This window comes from Labrus mixtus, chromosome 20 (genome assembly GCF_963584025.1).
Source record: "Labrus mixtus chromosome 20, fLabMix1.1, whole genome shotgun sequence".
Classification (NCBI taxonomy): Eukaryota; Metazoa; Chordata; class Actinopteri; order Labriformes; family Labridae; genus Labrus; species Labrus mixtus.
This window is the reverse complement of record NC_083631.1, coordinates 15416070-15433599: the sequence shown is the minus strand read 5'-3', so window position 1 is coordinate 15433599 and position 17530 is coordinate 15416070. Positions and strand designations below refer to the sequence as shown.

At 41.3% G+C, this 17530-nt stretch overlaps 1 protein-coding gene across 3 annotated transcripts; it reads right to left on the bottom strand.

Annotated features, from left to right (window-relative positions):
* si:ch211-198m17.1 (uncharacterized) lies at positions 1 to 17530 on the bottom strand. Of its 3 annotated transcripts, none has more exons than XM_061065801.1 (14): positions 17303 to 17530; positions 7270 to 9003; positions 5624 to 7006; positions 4837 to 4935; positions 4639 to 4748; positions 4494 to 4552; positions 4256 to 4395; positions 4034 to 4168; positions 3286 to 3328; positions 3070 to 3107; positions 2885 to 2972; positions 1891 to 2086; positions 1334 to 1366; positions 1 to 1009 (listed from the first exon to the last, which is right to left on the bottom strand). In XM_061065801.1, exons 1-14 carry the CDS (start codon positions 17352 to 17354, stop codon positions 881 to 883), a joined length of 4239 nt encoding a protein of 1412 aa, XP_060921784.1. In that variant the 5' UTR covers positions 17355 to 17530; the 3' UTR covers positions 1 to 880. The 3 variants fall into 3 exon arrangements, with proteins under 3 accessions (XP_060921784.1, XP_060921786.1, XP_060921785.1); XM_061065803.1 differs by having other exon boundaries at positions 8590 to 9003; positions 17303 to 17529; XM_061065802.1 differs by lacking the exon at positions 1334 to 1366 and having other exon boundaries at positions 17303 to 17529.

The following is a 17530-nucleotide window of genomic DNA, read 5'->3' as shown; positions in this document are numbered from 1 at the left end:
TCTTGTTTTTATATTAATTTATTTCCATTGCATACACACACAAACATTTGCTGCGCACACACATTCGCTGCGAGCGATCTTGAGTTCTTCAGAAAACCTGTACACACTTATAAAACAGTGCACTGACTCATACACACAAGGATAAATATATATCAGAGATTTAAAGAAATATACACAAGTGGTAATTGGCACATCTGGGAGAGGCTTCATCACCAGCTATGCATGTTTCCCTTTCTGTCAGGCAGACAATGAAAACAGGCACAAAGGGGTAGAAGTACAGATTCAACAAATACAGTTTGTATTCGGCTACATTATTAGTGCTTTTAAAAAATATGCTGACCCAGGGATCCAGCCCCTTAAGTCATTTATGATCACACATTTAAAAAATAATCAAACCTCTTAAAAAAGTATCTAACAGCCCCAGAAAGCCCAAATTTAATTTACCTTTGATTTAAATATAAAACTGGCGGTAAACTTAACACACACACTTTAGTGCAACGAGCAACATGAGAAGCTTCATTTGAAAGAATACAGAATGATTTCTTTGAAGCATAATAAACACAAATGTCCCTTTAAAAAAACAGCAGGAGAGAAACAGTGACACCTTCTGGTTGTAATCGGCACCACTTAGCTCTTGTCAAAAGAGCAGACATGATGCACACATCACTGTTAAAATATATTTGCTAAGATGAATGAATCTCTTTGGTGGCTTTCTCCCTGTTCAAATCGTCCTTTGTGATTGTCCTTTAATGCAAGTGAGTTCAAAAATGTTGAAAAACCTGGTCCTGCTCAGGAAATGTGCCTGCAGACCTTAAAACTTCAAATCAGTAATCCATTTCTCATTTCTACATGGATTGTATCACCAACTGGTCTCATGCTTTCAGTTGTTCTTGTCATCTCCAGGTAGGAAGTAGGGGTTCTCATGGCCTTGAACCAGATACGAGTAGCGGGATGGATTTTTACCTTTGAACGTCTTCAATCCATCCGGGTTGAGATCGTATGATCCCGTCTGAAATGTCATCAAAACTCATGTTAGTGTGTTTCAGATGGAGTGACTTTACACATTCACCACACCCATTCGAATCCACAAACAGATCACCAATCTACTCACGACTACCCCCCAACCAACATCAGCTGCGCGTCTTTGAACCATCAATCACTAGTTTTAGCTTGAAGATGAAAGCACACTGCTTTCCACAATAATCAGAGTTCTCTCAGGAAGCTTCCCATCACCCAGAAACCCCTTCCACCGGGATTCTCACTATGGTATGTCTAAATCATCAGCGGGAGGCATCAAGGCAAATCAGAATCTAAAAGCAAAGCCATGCCTTACCTTTTTCCATCCGTTCTGCTTCATCTGAAACCCCTAAAGCAACACACTGGGAGTCAGGCCAAGCAGGGAGCATGGGAGGGAACTATATACTAACATTGCATAAATATATTATTGGGTTAGAAGTGTTGGTGGACTGATATTATGATCATTAAAAAATCGTGTCTTTCACTTAAATGACACAGGATGAGCGTGTGCCAAGTGAGCATGGACTTGTTGATTTGCAGGTTGAACAAAAATGATGAGTCATGATATGAAACTAAGCTATATTTGATAGAAGATCAGTGTAAAGCAGGTGCAAAGCACACACTGTAATGTAGTCATTAAACATAAGACCTACATGTGTAGAAAAACTTTTCAACTAATAATGTGTTTTTCACCTACAAGTCACCAAATCCATGCTCACAGGGTTAGTTAGTGGTTAATAAGCAAATGCAACCTGGATGCATGATGGTGGGGCAACACCAAAAAAAACTTGATTTAGTAGAAAGACACGACGCAGGGATTAGTAGTAGGTAAGTCAGACAACAGAGACCACAGAAGAACATCTGATGACTCACCAATCCGTTGGTCTGATGCTTTTGGTCTACCAGGGATCGAGTGCTGCCCCCTTCTGTCAGCTCTATAGACGGAGCTGCATCCCAGTTGGTGGTGGCCCGTGGGATGGGCGTGATGCCAGTGGGCCAGGTCTGGTTTTCTTCGCCTGATGGATATGGACTGCTGCTGTGGTCTGGCTCGCTCTTTAAGCATCCCCTACTAATGTGAGAAAAAGAGAAGGTAACATTTGCCTGCAGAATTAAATGATGCAACAAAAAGTTTGCGTCTATTCTCAAAACCCTCTGCTCCATTGTTGTCAAAAGACAACGAAAAAGTCTAGTTCATTATTTGACACATTAACATTATCGTCATGCTGAAAAATGTATGGTACTTAAATCATATTTTCTCCTGTGTTATTTTTGTAAAACTCTAAAACTCCCAGCTCTTCTTTTCAAAGCTGTAATTTTGCATCCTGCTTTGTGAAATGTTTTCAGTGAAATCGGCTAAGGGCCACAGGCGGTGTAGAGAAGATTCAAAGTATGAAATAAAATGTCAACTATTACACCTTTGTGTAATTTTTGGATAATAAGAAAAACACAAACTAAGACAACCTTGCCTTAAGATAATTGTGTTATTTGTGTAAGAAGAATAAAGGTAACTACTGGGGCATTTTTTGATACTTTAAGTTCTTTATGATCCGATAATTAGAAACAACAAAACCTATAATTAGAATTTTAAAATAGTGTCAGTCAGAACTTAACATTGAGACAATATTATAAGCATCATAATAAAACAAATGTGCTGAAACAACACTTTTATGCATTTAATCTTCAACTAAAATGTAACCCCGAGTTTAAACATTTTAGACATACTCCATGTTTTCATGGAGCACAGCGTGTTGACATTTCTTTCAATTCATCTACTTTATGGATTGATAATATGCTCTGTTGGCAAAAGGAAATAAATGCTAGAGCTCTTTGTTTTTAGAGAACTTTCTTTTTTTATATATATTCTCACCAGCAGAAGTATAGGAGCAAAGCCAGGACCATGATGAGAAGAACTCCTCCCAGGACACAGGAGATGACTACCACTGCCAGCAGAGCAGCTATCACACACACATAAAGACAAATGAAGATTTTTGTCGGTCAGCACATTACTACCATTCTGCTTCACCATTTATGTTTCAAAACAGTGTTACTCACAATCATTGCAGTTAAAGCCAGCATATCCAAACGCGCACCTGAGAGGCAAAACAGACCATATTTGTGTTTCAGGACTGTGCTAAAGCAGAGTAAAGGAGGTAGACAATGGATCCACATGGGGGAGCTAACTTCACATCAACATATACCAGAAACACTCAGTCAAACACCTAAATATACAAGCTTACCTTTTAAACAAAATGAAAAATGTATACTCACGGTTGGCACTTGTCTCCCACTGCCCTCTGCCCACTTGGACAGGCTAAAAAGAGACACACAATTATTTACATATACAAAAAAATGTTTACAAAGAGACTAAAACAAGAACACAACAAGCTACAGTTTCAGGCTCGGTCACAGAGAAATTCAGAACGCCTGGCTGCACAGGCAACGAAAACATGAGCACAATGAGAGCCTCTTCTTACGAAGGCCACATGACGACGATACTGTAAGAGTACATTATGTATAGCTTTGTAGCATATTTCATGGTAAATAAACTGTGTGACAATATTTCTATGGATGCCTTATTCTTTATGAGCTCTTTATATAGATGATCTCCTTGGTCTAAGCCCTCCACTGATGGAGAAAAAAAAAGCGAATCTTCCACGGGTTTCCTGGGAAACAACCTCTTTAAAAAGAAATACATTTGAGAGACAAATGAGTTAAGGGCCAAGGGTTGGCTTGGAGAAAAGGCTACAGCTCTTGACCTTGTCTCTGAGTTTCGCTCCCTGTTGTTTCTCCCCCTCATTCTCACACACAAGAATGTCACTAAGGATTTTTTGTTACAGTTCTTTTAACTGTGGATCAGCTGGGAAAACGTCACCAGAGCCTTTCTGAAGCACTGTGGGTTATCAGCTCATATGGTCTCTACATGAGGCTTCAATAGTAAATATGCTTTTCTCTTTCAAACAAAATGACTACAGTATGTTCCGGTCTGCTTCTTGCTGAATAAATAATAATATGTTACCTCTGCAGCTGGTGTTTGAGTACATGATGGAGATGTAGCCCTCTTTACAGGAACAAACAGCCCTTCCTTTTGTATATGTGCATGTTGTAGTGGCAGCCTCGCAAGGCAATGGCTCCTGCTCACACAAGTTTGATCCTAATACAGGCCATATAAAGAACAAGTTTGTTAGAAAAACACTTCTTTAAGTACTCAATTATAGGATAGTGTACAATTCGTACTTACCTCTAAATGTGGCATTGGTCAACAATTCATTTGATCCCGCTGACTTTTCTATGGCCACCTTAATCAATTCATCAATGGATTCTTGAGTGGCTTCGGTTTTTTCAAAGATGTTATTTAATGTTGATTGTACACTTCCTTGCCTATTGGATTATAGAATATTACCCATAAATAAATGACATACAACTGTAACATGACCTAATTTTACTTCTGCAATTTCAGAGAGAAAAAAAATACTCACTCAAGCCGCACAACATCTGATCGTATATAACCAGGCTCATTTTTCAAGGCATCTCTGAGCTATATAAGAAAACAAAAACAGTTTTAGTCACTGAAAGAAAAGCAATAGTCATTTCTTAAACATGCTTCCTTAGCTCAAAACTCACAGCTGATGATATATGAGCTGCTGTAGTCTGGAATAAGGTTGAAGACCTGTTGCTCATTTCTGGATCAAATGTTAAGGAGACGAGATGAAGCTGGCCTGGGAACACTTGGGCTGAGTGAGAAAAGTGTAGAAGAGGATAAAATAAGACTCAAGAGTCTAACTGATACAACTCAGAAATGAAATGGTGTTATGTTCTGACCTGGTTCACAGTTGCCATTCAGCAGGAAGCTACCAGAGAGACACTGGCAGGTGCCATTAAGACAGACACTTCCAAAAGGACAGGGAACAGATGGACAAACTGATGAGAGATAGAAAAGATGTTTTACAATTGGATATCAGACTCTTTCTGATGTGAACTGATTTTTTATATGCAATAACTCTTTTTGGTAACTTTGGGGCAGAGAAAACATTGTGAAAATAAAAATGACATCCTCACTTTTAAAAGTTAATGTGATGAGTTGCATTTAAATAGCTCATTGACCGATTCAACATAGAAGAAACATTATGTGTTGCTGGCTACAAGGGCCACTGACAGTCCAATATTCTTTTTCTTCATAATTTTCTTCTTAATGGAAATATTTGACTTCTTAGCTACTTAATGTTCCAAAAAGCTTACCAGCTAGTCGCTAACACTATCTGACAGCTGTCTGCTGCTTTGCATTGGGAGTACAATGGAGCTCTGTGAAAATAAGCAACACTATGACAGCCATGATTGACTTGATTACCAACTTTTTTTTCACGTTAGAAGCCATTACAGAATGAAATTCATGACATTTTTCTAGCAAAGCTGGTTCTTGTTAATGAAGGGAATAATTACACCTGGGAAAATTCAGCTACCCATTTCTTTCACTGGATAATCTTTTTCTGATTGAGTTGATTAATCAAAGTCTCTGCTGTTGTGTTTCTTTAGGATAGAGCCTGCACACACCTGGAGCCTAATGGACATCCAAACAAAAAATTACATAGAACCCAAGAAAGTTACCAACCTACTACTGGACCCAGGGTTGGAATGGAGGTGGCTGCTGTAATTGGGTTGTTGGTGGTGGTATCTGTTGGTCTCCGGGTGGTTACAGTGATGGTGGTATCAATACTGTTGGTGGAGGAGGTTGATGTAGTGGGGGAGGTTGGAGTTGTCGCAATTGGAGTGGTGGAGGAGGTTGTGGGGGTGAGGGAAGTTGGATTGGGGATGGAGGCTGGAGAGGTGGTTGGTACAGTAGTGGTGGTGGTGGAGGTAAGAGTGATGGTGGAGTTTAGAGTGGTGGCGGAGGTTGGAGGGGTGGTGGAGTTTAGAGTTGTGGCAGAGGTTGGAGGGGTGGTGGAGTTTAGAGTTGTGGCAGAGGTTGGAGGGGTGGTGGAGGCAGAGGTTGGAGGGGTGGTGGAGGCAGAGGTTGGAGGGGTGGTGGAGTTTAGAGTTGTGGCGGAGGTTGGAGGGGTGGTGGAGTTTAGAGTGGTGGCGGAGGTTGGAGGGGTGGTGGAGTTTAGAGTTGTGGCAGAGGTTGGAGGGGTGGTGGAGTTTAGAGTTGTGGCAGAGGTTGGAGGGGTGGTGGAGGCAGAGGTTGGAGGGGTGGTGGAGGCAGAGGTTGGAGGGGTGGTGGAGTTTAGAGTTGTGGCGGAGGTTGGAGGGGTGGTGGAGTTTAGAGTTGTGGCAGAGGTTGGAGGGGTGGTGGAGTTTAGTGTGGTGGCGGAGGTTGGAGGGGTGGTGGAGTTTAGAGTGGTGGCGGAGGTTGGAGGGGTGGTGGAGTGTAGAGTGTTGGTGGAGGTTGGAGGGGTGGTGGAGTTTAGAGTGGTGGCAGAGGTTGGAGGGGTGGTGGAGTTTAGAGTTGTGGCAGAGGTTGGAGGGGTGGTGGAGTTTAGAGTTGTGGCGGAGGTTGGAGGGGTGGTGGAGTTTAGAGTTGTGGCAGAGGTTGGAGGGGTGGTGGAGTTTAGAGTTGTGGCAGAGGTTGGAGGGGTGGTGGAGTTTAGAGTGGTGGCAGAGGTTGGAGGGGTGGTGGAGTTTAGAGTTGTGGCAGAGGTTGGAGGGGTGGTGGAGTTTAGAGTTGTGGCAGAGGTTGGAGGGGTGGTGGAGTTTAGAGTGGTGGAGGAGGTTGGAGGGGTGGTGGAGTTTAGGGTGGTGGTGGAGGTTGGAGGGGTGGTGGAGTTTAGTGTGGTGGCGGAGGTTGGAGGGGTGGTGGAGTTTAGAGTTGTGGCAGAGGTTGGAGGGGTGGTGGAGTTTAGAGTTGTGGCAGAGGTTGGAGGGGTGGTGGAGTTTAGTGTGGTGGCGGAGTTTGGAGGGGTGGTGGAGTTTAGTGTGGTGGAGGAGGTTGAAGTGATGGATGAGGATGTTTCAGCTGGCTTAGTCGTAGTAGTTGTTTCTGCAGTGTTGCCAGTCACTGTAATCATAAATAACATGTAGGATCAATCAAACAGCACTTGAAGAAAAAACAAAGCCAACACCATTGTAAAGAAGTGTTACCATGACTACTGACATACAGCACATCTTGTTTTATAAAGCAAAAAAAGTTAATAGCATCCCTTTAGTAAAATGTGTGCAGCCTTTACTCATGATACAAATTCAATTCTTTCTCACCTGTATGTTAGAGTATATTATTTTGTAAGAACACACACAGCAACACTTATCAAGCTGTAGTCCTACCTCTTGGGGTATTTGTTGAGGGAATAAGGGTGGTGGTATTTCCAGTGGGGGAAGCGGTGCTACTGCCTGGGGAGGTGTTTGGAGGGAGAGAGCTGGAGTTTGAGGTGGAGGTGGGTGAAACAGGTGGGGATCCAGTGACAGTGGAGGATGAAGGTGTGGTGGAGGATGCAGGAAACTCAGGAGAGGTGTTAGCAGAGTTTGTTATAGTTGTGCTGTTGCTGGAGTGTGTGACCACTGAAGATGGACTCAGCGGTGTTGTGGCTGTAAACGAGGTGGTGTTGTGGTTGGTCTGAGCAGTTGACGTGATTGTCGGTGTGTTGGTTACAGTTTGCGTGGTTTGTGTCATTGTGGTTGTGTTATTGCCTGTGTGTGTGATTGGTGGTGTTGTAGTTGTGTCATTACTGGTGTGCGTGACTGGTGTGTTTGTAGTTGTTTCATTGATTGTTTGTGGGGTTTGTGTCATTGTTGTTGCACCATTGCTTGTGCTTGTGATCGGTTTCATTGTCGTAGTGCCAATACTGGCTTGACTGAATGGTGTCACTAAAGTTGTGACATTAATAGTTTGTGTATGTGGTGTCATAGTGGTTGCGTTATTGCCTGTGTGTGTGACTGCTGTCAATGTGGCTGCATCTTTGCTGGTTGGTAGGATAGGTGTCGTTGCAGTTGTGTCACTGTTTGTGTGTGTCAATGATGGTATTGTTGGAGTGCCATTGCTTGTTTGTGTGTAGGGTGTTATAGTAATTGTGTCTTGTGTGGTTCTTGTGTCAGGTGTCAATGTTGATGTGCCATTGCTGGTTTCCGTAATAAGTGTCACTTTGGTTGTGTCTTTGCTAATGTGTGTGTTTGGTGTCATCGTCTGTGTGTTGCTGCTGCTGCTGTGTGTGACAAGTGTCACTTTACTTGTGTTGTTGTTTGTGTGCGTGTAAGGTATCAATGTTGTTGTGTCATTGCTGGTTAGTGTGATGGGTTTCATTGTAGTTGCATCGTTGCTAGTTTGTGAGATGGATGTTATTGTAGTTGTGTCTTTGTTGGTGTGAGTGGTTGCCGTCATTGTGGTTGTCTTGTTGCTATTGTGAGTGATAGATGTCATTGTTATCCCAAGGCTGGTTTGTGCTAATGGTGCCGTTGTACCTGCATCATTACCTGTGTGTGTTGTATTGCTTGTTTGTGAGATCAGTGTCACTGTGGTTGTGTTGTTGCTGGTTTGTGTCTGGGTCTGTGGTATTGTAGTCCTACCATTGGTGGTGTTTGTCATTGGCTCACTTGTGGTTGTGTCATTTCTAGTCAGTGTGTGATCTAGAGTTGTATAAGAAGTCTCACTGGTGTCGGTGGGTTGGCTTGTCTGTTGGCCTGCTGTGGACAGTGTTGTAGCACCGGTCGAAGCTGATGGAGAGGCATTTGGGCTTCCTGTGGTGGAGTGACTGATCTCTGTCACAGGGCTCTGGACTCCAGCTGTTGTCATGGACTCGGTGCTTGGTTGGGAGGAAGTTGTGTCTCTATTGGTTGGTCCAATAGTGGATTCTGTCATAACATTTTCTACAGTTGTTGTAGCAACTGAAGTTGTGACGTGCACTTTGGTTGAGGCTGGTGAACTTGTATGACTGCTGATTGCGGGGTTGCTGCTTGGATTTGAGCTTGCAGTTTGTGTCAAGTGAGGAGTTGGGGATGTGTCATTGGCCAACCCCCCATCAATGGTGACACTGGTTTGTGTAACTAAATCTGCTGTTGTCATTCCTAAAGTAAAGACAAAAGCATAAAAAAGATCAGCTCAGCTGCTTCTCTAATCTGGACACAACTCACTAAAAAGACAAGGATATAAAATCTGGTTTGAAGCCACCCAAAGAAAAATAATTTAAGAGTGGCACACACAAGACAACTGTCCTGACAAATAAGTTGAAAGCAGAATAAATCACATTTTCTACAAATAACTTTTACCATCAGGATTTGATTGTGTGAAATATGGAACAAAAAGCTTCCTTAAACCTGCATTTATTTTAGGCTACTTCTGGGTAGTGTAAAATGTAAACACAATAAGGCCATTATATTACCATATAGAACACTGCAAATGAGTTTCCATTTACACATCAAACAGACGCAGCAACATAAGCATTTATTTCAAGTCATGTTTGAATACATGAATGTAAGTCCAATGAAAGCCCTGAAAGTCTCTCCACTGCTTTTGTCCTTCTCAATTAAGTAGGTTTAACAATGGAGCATGCTGACTATATTACTTTACTAATATGAGCAGAGCTAGAGATGCACTTCTATTATGAGAGCGAGACCTCCACCAAGGCCAATAGTCCAGTCTTCTATGATGTGCAAATCTGCAAGTGCAACCACTTTTATAGGTCTGAAATATAAGACATACTGTATGTCAAGATTTGGTGCAATATTTGCAGTATACAGTGCTTTATAGCTAAAGCCTCAACATATCAGCTGTCATTTATTATGTACATTCTGCACATACATTTTGAAAGAGGGCAAAAAATTAATATAATCAGTCAGCTTTTCAGAGCAAACTTTTTTTAAATTATAATGTAAACATGTTGATTTCTGCTATAAATTCAAGAAAAGCCTGGGAATGTAGTATGCTTGCCTTTGGAGGCAGGCTCAAGTGGACACTCAAGGAATTGCAGCTGTCCCCCTCAGAGGGCAACTAGGGTGTGTCTAACATAAACCTTTAACTTTGTGTGATTAAGCTGTGACTTAGCAGATAAGAATTACTATTAAGTGACGCCTGTATACAACGGCAAGGCGTGTCAGTCACAAGTGCTGCAAACTTCATCTGACTCTTTTAAAGGAGCGCTGTCTACTCTGTTCAGTGTGCTGTCGTGACGCCTGTTCCCATTTAGCCTGCTCCCACTCTTCCCTTTGTGTTTAATAGGGGAACAGAGGAAGCCAGAGGGCAGCTTGAAGAGCGGTACAAACAGTAGGAGGTTTTTGATAATGGCGTAGCTGGTTTACCTCGGCTTCTCATCTGCATGCATTGAATAATTACATTCAAAGCCCCGTTTCAAGTAGCTAGATAGCCAACATACTACCAAGAAATGGGTGTGTATACCCCTCTTAAACAGTATGTCTTAAAATAATTCTTCTCAAAACACAAGGAAGCGAAGAGAAAATCAGGATTCATATCAGATCCTGAATGAAATTTGATTATTTTCTCTGTGAAAAGGCCCTGTGTCACCTAATGTCGTTATCACTCAGTAACCCAGAGTCTGTTAGAGATGAAAAACAACAGGCTGCAGACTCACAGTGACAGCCGACTTTTATGGATATGATGTACTGTGTGCACACACACCCACTCCCAGTCCTATATAAGTGGAGTGTAATAAGACATTCAGCAATATATGATTATAGACGAGGATGTAAAAAAAGGTGGGAAAGATGCATATAGTGTCAGGTGGCATTTTTAAAGCTTAATAAGTGAGGGAGTGGCACGATTAAGCAGGGCTGGATATGTAGAGCAACACTGTACAACATGTGTCTAACTTTTCATAGCTGTAAAACATACATGTATCAATTTGTTACTGGCTCATCTATGTGTGATTTAAAGGGTAATTCATTCATTTTACTTATTTACAAGAGATTAAGACTAACTCTTCAATCAGATCCAGTCGATCGTGTCAGGATATCTTTGTTAAATTCTTTGTTAGTTACCTTTTAGCACAGTATCAGTTTCAAGGTCTTCATGGTGCAAAAAATGACTGGGTTGAAGGTCACACTTCTCATTGTTCACCTCATTCAAACATAGTCTACATATTACTATCTCAGAGGCCAATGATTTATCTGCATTTCTTCAAATGCCTATAGCTTTATGGAAACTGAGGAGCCAGTTTCAATTAAACCGCTGTCCTTTGATTAGTCAAGTGTGCTTGACTTTGACTTTCCACACTAAATCTAATAAACTCAACGCCAGGGTCAGAGCCATTGGGAAGATCTGTGCACTAGAGGATAGTTACTGAATACAATTTTAAAAACATTTTGACCCAGCTGTTAAAATGTAAAAACAGTTTTAAAAAAAAGTAGCTCTGTCTTTGATGAGGGTGTGTGGACTCAAACTCTGTCAAAGAGCCTTATCAGTTCTGTGTGTGTGTTCAGTGAAACCACTTTCTTACCAATGCCTTTTATCTCCACATAAGAAACAGAGTGGAAAGTTTATGACATACCATCTTGTGTGTCTTGACTTATGATACGCTAACGCTAATACAGAAGAATTTGGTTGAACACATCAGTGCTTAATCTTAGATCTTTTCACAACCAGCCTCAATGTGAGGATACCTAGTACTTGGCACAAATGTTAATGTTTAATGAGTTAAGTTGAATTCACGTAAAGGACATATAATCCAAATCTTTGGTTTATGACATGCAAAAGTCGAGATCATTTTGTCAGCCTCGGCTTGAATCCTGCTGATTATATTCTTGTAAATGCCAGCCCACTAAAATGGTCATTTTGTTAGTGATAATTAAAAAAAATGTTTAAAAATTGTACTACTAATTTGCCAAAAAAGGTCTTGCTACAGCTTCTAGCATTATAACTAACATGCATTGTTTTAGAAAACAAAACAGTAATCCCCTTTGAAAACTACAAATGTTTGTCACAATGCTGTTTATTCTGAAAACAGTTAATTCTCAATAAAACATTTCAATTTCTTAGGCTTGGCATGGGCCATGTCGATCAAGAGAAAGCCATGAATCTTATCCTTTATTCAAAATATATACAGTATTCTTAATATCCGGTATCTAAGCTGTCTTTCTGCACACCAGAAAATATCTAAACATTGGAGATTTCCCTACAAGTCAGCAAAGTTATTGGGCAACAACACATCAAGGGATTACATAAAGGGGAAATCTCTCCTTACATGGGAAAACCAGCTAAGATTGTATACTTTGGAGAAGAACTACATTTGAGAGGTTTAAAACACCGTAAAATCAAAGCAAAGATAAATGTTTTAGCAGCATTGAGGAGTTATGAGGTCCATGGGGTACTTTAAAACAAATTAGTAATTCATTATCACCTACCACACTATAGACGACAGCATCACATAAAGAGCATTACAGAGAACAAGAAAGGCTTGTGTTTTTAAACAGTCACTCTTTATACGGTCTCACCGGTCAGTATTTTCTGGGGGAGAACACGTATTGGCTGTCACAATGTCCCTTGGTTCTTGTGATAAATTTATTCTACACTAATATGGGTGTAGGCTCTGTTTTTTTTTTTCCACGTGTGCTACACATGCAGAGATTGTGATCGCATCATGGAAAGATGCTGAAGCTGAGACATTGAAAACATACTATTCAACAAAGACTCCTGGTATGCCAACGTATTTCGTGACCAGTCATAAACCAGCCAAGATTTATCAAGATATTGTGAGAAGGTTTTGTCCCTACCATAAAAACACACGTCTATTTATAGGAATGAGGAAGTGATGGACTAGAGGGAAACTCATGGACAATAATTTCAGTGTGCATGGCTTAACACAAACAAACACTGGTTCTACTTCCACTGATACTTTCATAGTGATGAGCTATTCCCTATTTACATGAACATGGAAATGTCAGTTCATCAGATGTGACGAGTGTGTGACGCCTTTGCCAAAGACTGTTACAACATTAGTTACAAAAATGTGTGACTACACTTCTCCGACATCACCACAAACCACAGAATGTCTTCAAACTCATGTTGGCACCCCAACGCCCAAATTACAGTTAATTACTGTAATACATTTAAAACAGTGGGGTAATTAAGAGCCCACTGTGCCTTGCATGTCTAACAGGGAGCCTTGTCTTTGAGGATTTAACCTACAGCCGGATAATCCCCTGCAGACAAAAAAGAGATGACCGGGTCAGGCAGGGTGACAAGTAGGTCTAAGGTCGGCCTGCAAGTGCACACTCAGGAGGCTGTGGATCAGAAATGTCCGGGTTTGCCCACCCTTTACTCCAACTCTAGTACGAACGCCTGCTATTCAACCGATTACAAGCTGCCACACCTCTCAAACTCCACCTTTTCCTTTTTTTCTCCAAATACAAGTCAAACAAGTGGGATGTGTTGCCACATAGAGGTCTGATAACAGCTGTTGAAGCTTCACATCACTTCAAATCACCAACAGTAACAGAAAACGAGAGACAGACTTTAGCGTTGCGTTTCACTTCCGGGGATTTCTATTCATGCAAAACAATAGCACTCCTGTGAAGTACCTGCTCACGAACTGACTTTCAGATCCAGTTCCCCCAACCTACGTCCTCTAGTACCTGTCCCCAGTGCCACTCCTCGTCAAGCTCTCCTCGTCTGTATTGATGGTTTCAGAGAGCTGCAGACACACACTCTCCTTGTTCTTTTACGCTGCCTTGAAAATGTTCTGTATATTTTGGGATTGGGGGAAAAGTCTGTTTTTCAAATATTTTTTGGGTAAATCTATCACTGCAATGAAGGACCTGCCTGATTTAGGAGCGCACACAGAGAAAAAGCAGAAGAAGAGTACAAACATTTTAAGGACCCCAGAGGCAGGAAGGGCCGGAGGCCAAAAGGCAGCATCTCATTAGGGGACAGAGAAGTCATGTGGAGAGCTGACCTAAAAGTGTGTTCTCTGTGTGTGTCTGTACTGCCTGATTAAAAAAAAAAAATATGTAGTTTGACATCAAAAAAGAAGCTGATCAAAGCCAGCAAAGGCATTCTGGATACACCTACACCTTAGGAGCAAATAAATGGTGCAACTGTGGTGCCCACACCAGCTAATGAGAGTGGACGATTCTAACCTAGCTGTTTACGACGTCTCTCTGTTCAAAGGCGTTTAAAGGTGCCCATTCCTGCATTACAACACCAGCAGATACACACAGGTCAGTTTCCTTCTGCACTCACTGCTACGGGGAGACCAGTCCTGAGCGCAGCCATCAAAGCTCACAGCTGAGGCCAGGTCACCAGGACCGACCGCACATTACCGCCAGGAAGCTTTTCATTTCATCAACCAGAAGACCGCCATCCTGCTGAGAGCCATGTTTCAACAGTCCTAATTATATGTTGCACTGATGATTTTTGGAGAAATTATAAAAATAAATATTAAATCAACCAACAGTGAGTTTGCTAATCTGATCTATTACTACTGAGACAATGATGTATGATATATCACATGAGGAATAACAAGTCACTTTTTGTCCTTTAAAGACTTTGCTCTGTCTTTTTGCTGATAATTTCTTTGGCACATGAAAGACTTGCTGCATGACACACATGTGCAGCCCAAAAGCTCAGTCCACAGTTATTTTAAGATCCCTTTTTCACAGTGACACAGACACACTGAGGCAGCGTCACAGGCAGACAGAGAAGGGCTCTTACACTGTAAGTCGTAGGTAACAGATGGCTCCCCCAGTGCAAGGCTCACTCGCAGGCCTGTGCATATATCATATCCAATTAAAGCTCCGCCAGCACATGCTTTCCAATTACAGAGGGAGATTTACTGGCCTGCAGTCGGTCTAATCTGACAGGATACTGCAGGGACGTCGCGTCAGAGGGAGGAAGGAAAAAAGAGAGAACAGCAACAAGTGTGGATGTAAAAACGATACGTGCACAGCAGGTGAGAGTGCATCAGATGAGGAGGATCGGATCAATTATCAACATTAAACAGAGACGAACAAACTGAAACTGAGCTCTTTAAGTCCTCCTCACTCTGATAGGAGAATAATCACTCATAGTGACTGCTGATGTGGCCTCACTATGTATTAACTAGATTTGTTAGTAAGCTATTAAGTATTTCAACCTTTTCTTGCAATGCAAAAAGGTTCTCCAGTTGCAGCATCTTAACAGTGACAATTTGCAGTGTGGATTAAATATACAAATATCTCTTTTTACAGATTCTGCATATAAAGAATACAGGTATAAGGTTTCTGTATGCAGAGGACAGAGTAGTAATGCACCGGAATGAAAAAGAAGTCTGGGCTGGATGTCCTTTTATTTTGATCACACCGGAAGCCCCATAAATTTGCCCACCGCCCCAAAGCCTAAAAAAAAAGGGAATTTAGGATATTACATTGCTTCTACTAACTTATAGATTAACTGATTAACTCCAAAAAAATTATAAATATACACATCATATGTTGTCATTACATTATAGTGCAAAACCGTTTTTTGCGGGGGGTTTGTCCAGATTTATACAAATACTTTTATCAGTTGTTTTGGTTCATTGACTTACATTACATTTAGGCTTACTTTGTACTTATTGCATGTACATGAAGAGCTATAGAAAACACTCCAGGAAGTGAAATCACTGTCAAGAAGAATACCCAAACACGCACAGGCTGATCTTTTCTATTGTAGAGTTTACAGGGCAATGAATCATTTTATAAGGAAACCTAGAATAATTGATAATAAAGAACGGTTATTTCTAGCCCTTAAAAGTCTGAGTCATGTACATTCCTTCAATGGTGTGTTAACGCATGTGCAGAACTTGCATTCTCTGGTGATGACTGAGCAAAGACCATGCAGTGAAACATGACAGATGTTGAGGAGACATAAACTACATGTGGTTAAACGAGGGCAAAGCAGAGGGAGAGGAAGAGGGCATTTTTTTTAACATGCTCCTCTCCCGCTCCGGAACATTTCTTTTAGAGGGCACAAGAAAATGTGGCGCCAGACTCGTCGGAGGAAGATCGTGACCCTCAGGAGGTCTTTTCATCTTGACCTCTTTACTGCTACTTCAGACACACTCAGTCATGCCCCCCCTTCACAAGTCTTCCTCTAGCGCCGTGTAGACACATGACACGGGGGAACAGCCTGCAGGCTTGCATGGAGGCTCTAGTCTCAGACTGAGTCTTTATGGCGACCTTGAATCACAGGGACACACCTCGGAACGGTCCAAATAATAGAAAGGGTTACCAGTGGATTGATAGCAAGCCTGTACAGTGTCAAAACTATTTGAAACAGCTTCACTACACTGTTGAGGGGGTTCACAGATAATCACAGAGAGTAATCTGTGTGTTTGTGGAGAGCGCTGCTTACCGGCAGGCATCTGTGCATCCCAACAGAGCTTTGAGTCACACTGAAGGAGCAGTGAGTCATGGTTTAAAGTATTTACCCCCCCCCTCCACCCCCCCCCCCCCATGAATGTGCAGAAAAAAAGGGCAAAGAATAAGGAAAGATGTAGGTTTCTTCAGTCAGTTGAATAAAACGGAATAAGCCACATCCCTTAATTATGAAGGAGTCAGATGCAAAGGTTTCAGAATCGTAGCTCGGTACAACACCCTAACAAAATGCAGTTGCATTTTAAATTGTGTGTTCGTGGAAATTTAAAGAAACGATACATTATTTATTTGGCTATGATAATTTAATAAATTGTAATCTGCCTGTTTATGATTTTCTGCCATACTGACTTATAGATAATACAATAGATCACTGAAATGTTAAAAGTACAACAATGCACAACGTTTAAATTCAGTTTATCAATATAGGATTATCTATATTTTAAAAGAGGAAGCCCTACTGAAACAATGAGCCATAATAACACTTAACATTAAACATACAAAAGGGTAAAATAATAGAAGTATTACAATTTACAACATGGTTCATTTAGAAATGTCAGACTAGTTTAAGGTTTTACATAAAATACCTGTAATGCTCTTCTTAAACGTGATGTAAAATGTAAACTACCAATAGTAGACCTTTAGATGGTAGTCACACTTACTGATGCCCAACCTTGCATCAGCATTAACATGCATTTCATATAATAATGATACTAAATGTGACTCATGAGGTATATTGTCTATTATATTGGGCTGATTTTGGTAATACTTCAGTAACATAATGACAGACAGAAGCTGTATGAGTGAAACTGCTGATTTTACTTCTTGAACACTGCTCACATTGCATTAAGGCAATGCATGAGGATGAAATCTGTGCCTACATCAACGAAACAACTAAACAAACGTGGAAACTCATTCATTTTCAGTGGTCTACTGAAATGCCATACACAGTATACTCAATATGACGCAGAGAAGTACAAAGTTTCACAGTTTGACACAGTAAAGAAAATGTAATCTAACTTACCACTGACGACAGCAGCCAGCAGAAATACGACAGACAGATGATATGGAAACATGTTTCCAGTCCTAGGTGCGACTTTGTAAAAAAAAACGGTTCGTCTACGGAGGACCAGCCTGTAAAAAAAAACAAAAAACGTGTGCTATCGGTGTAGCGGTGAATCTAACGGAACTGAACAGATGCCTTTCCCCCGGGGGTGTACACTTACTGCCTGCTACAGGTGGCTCAGACTGA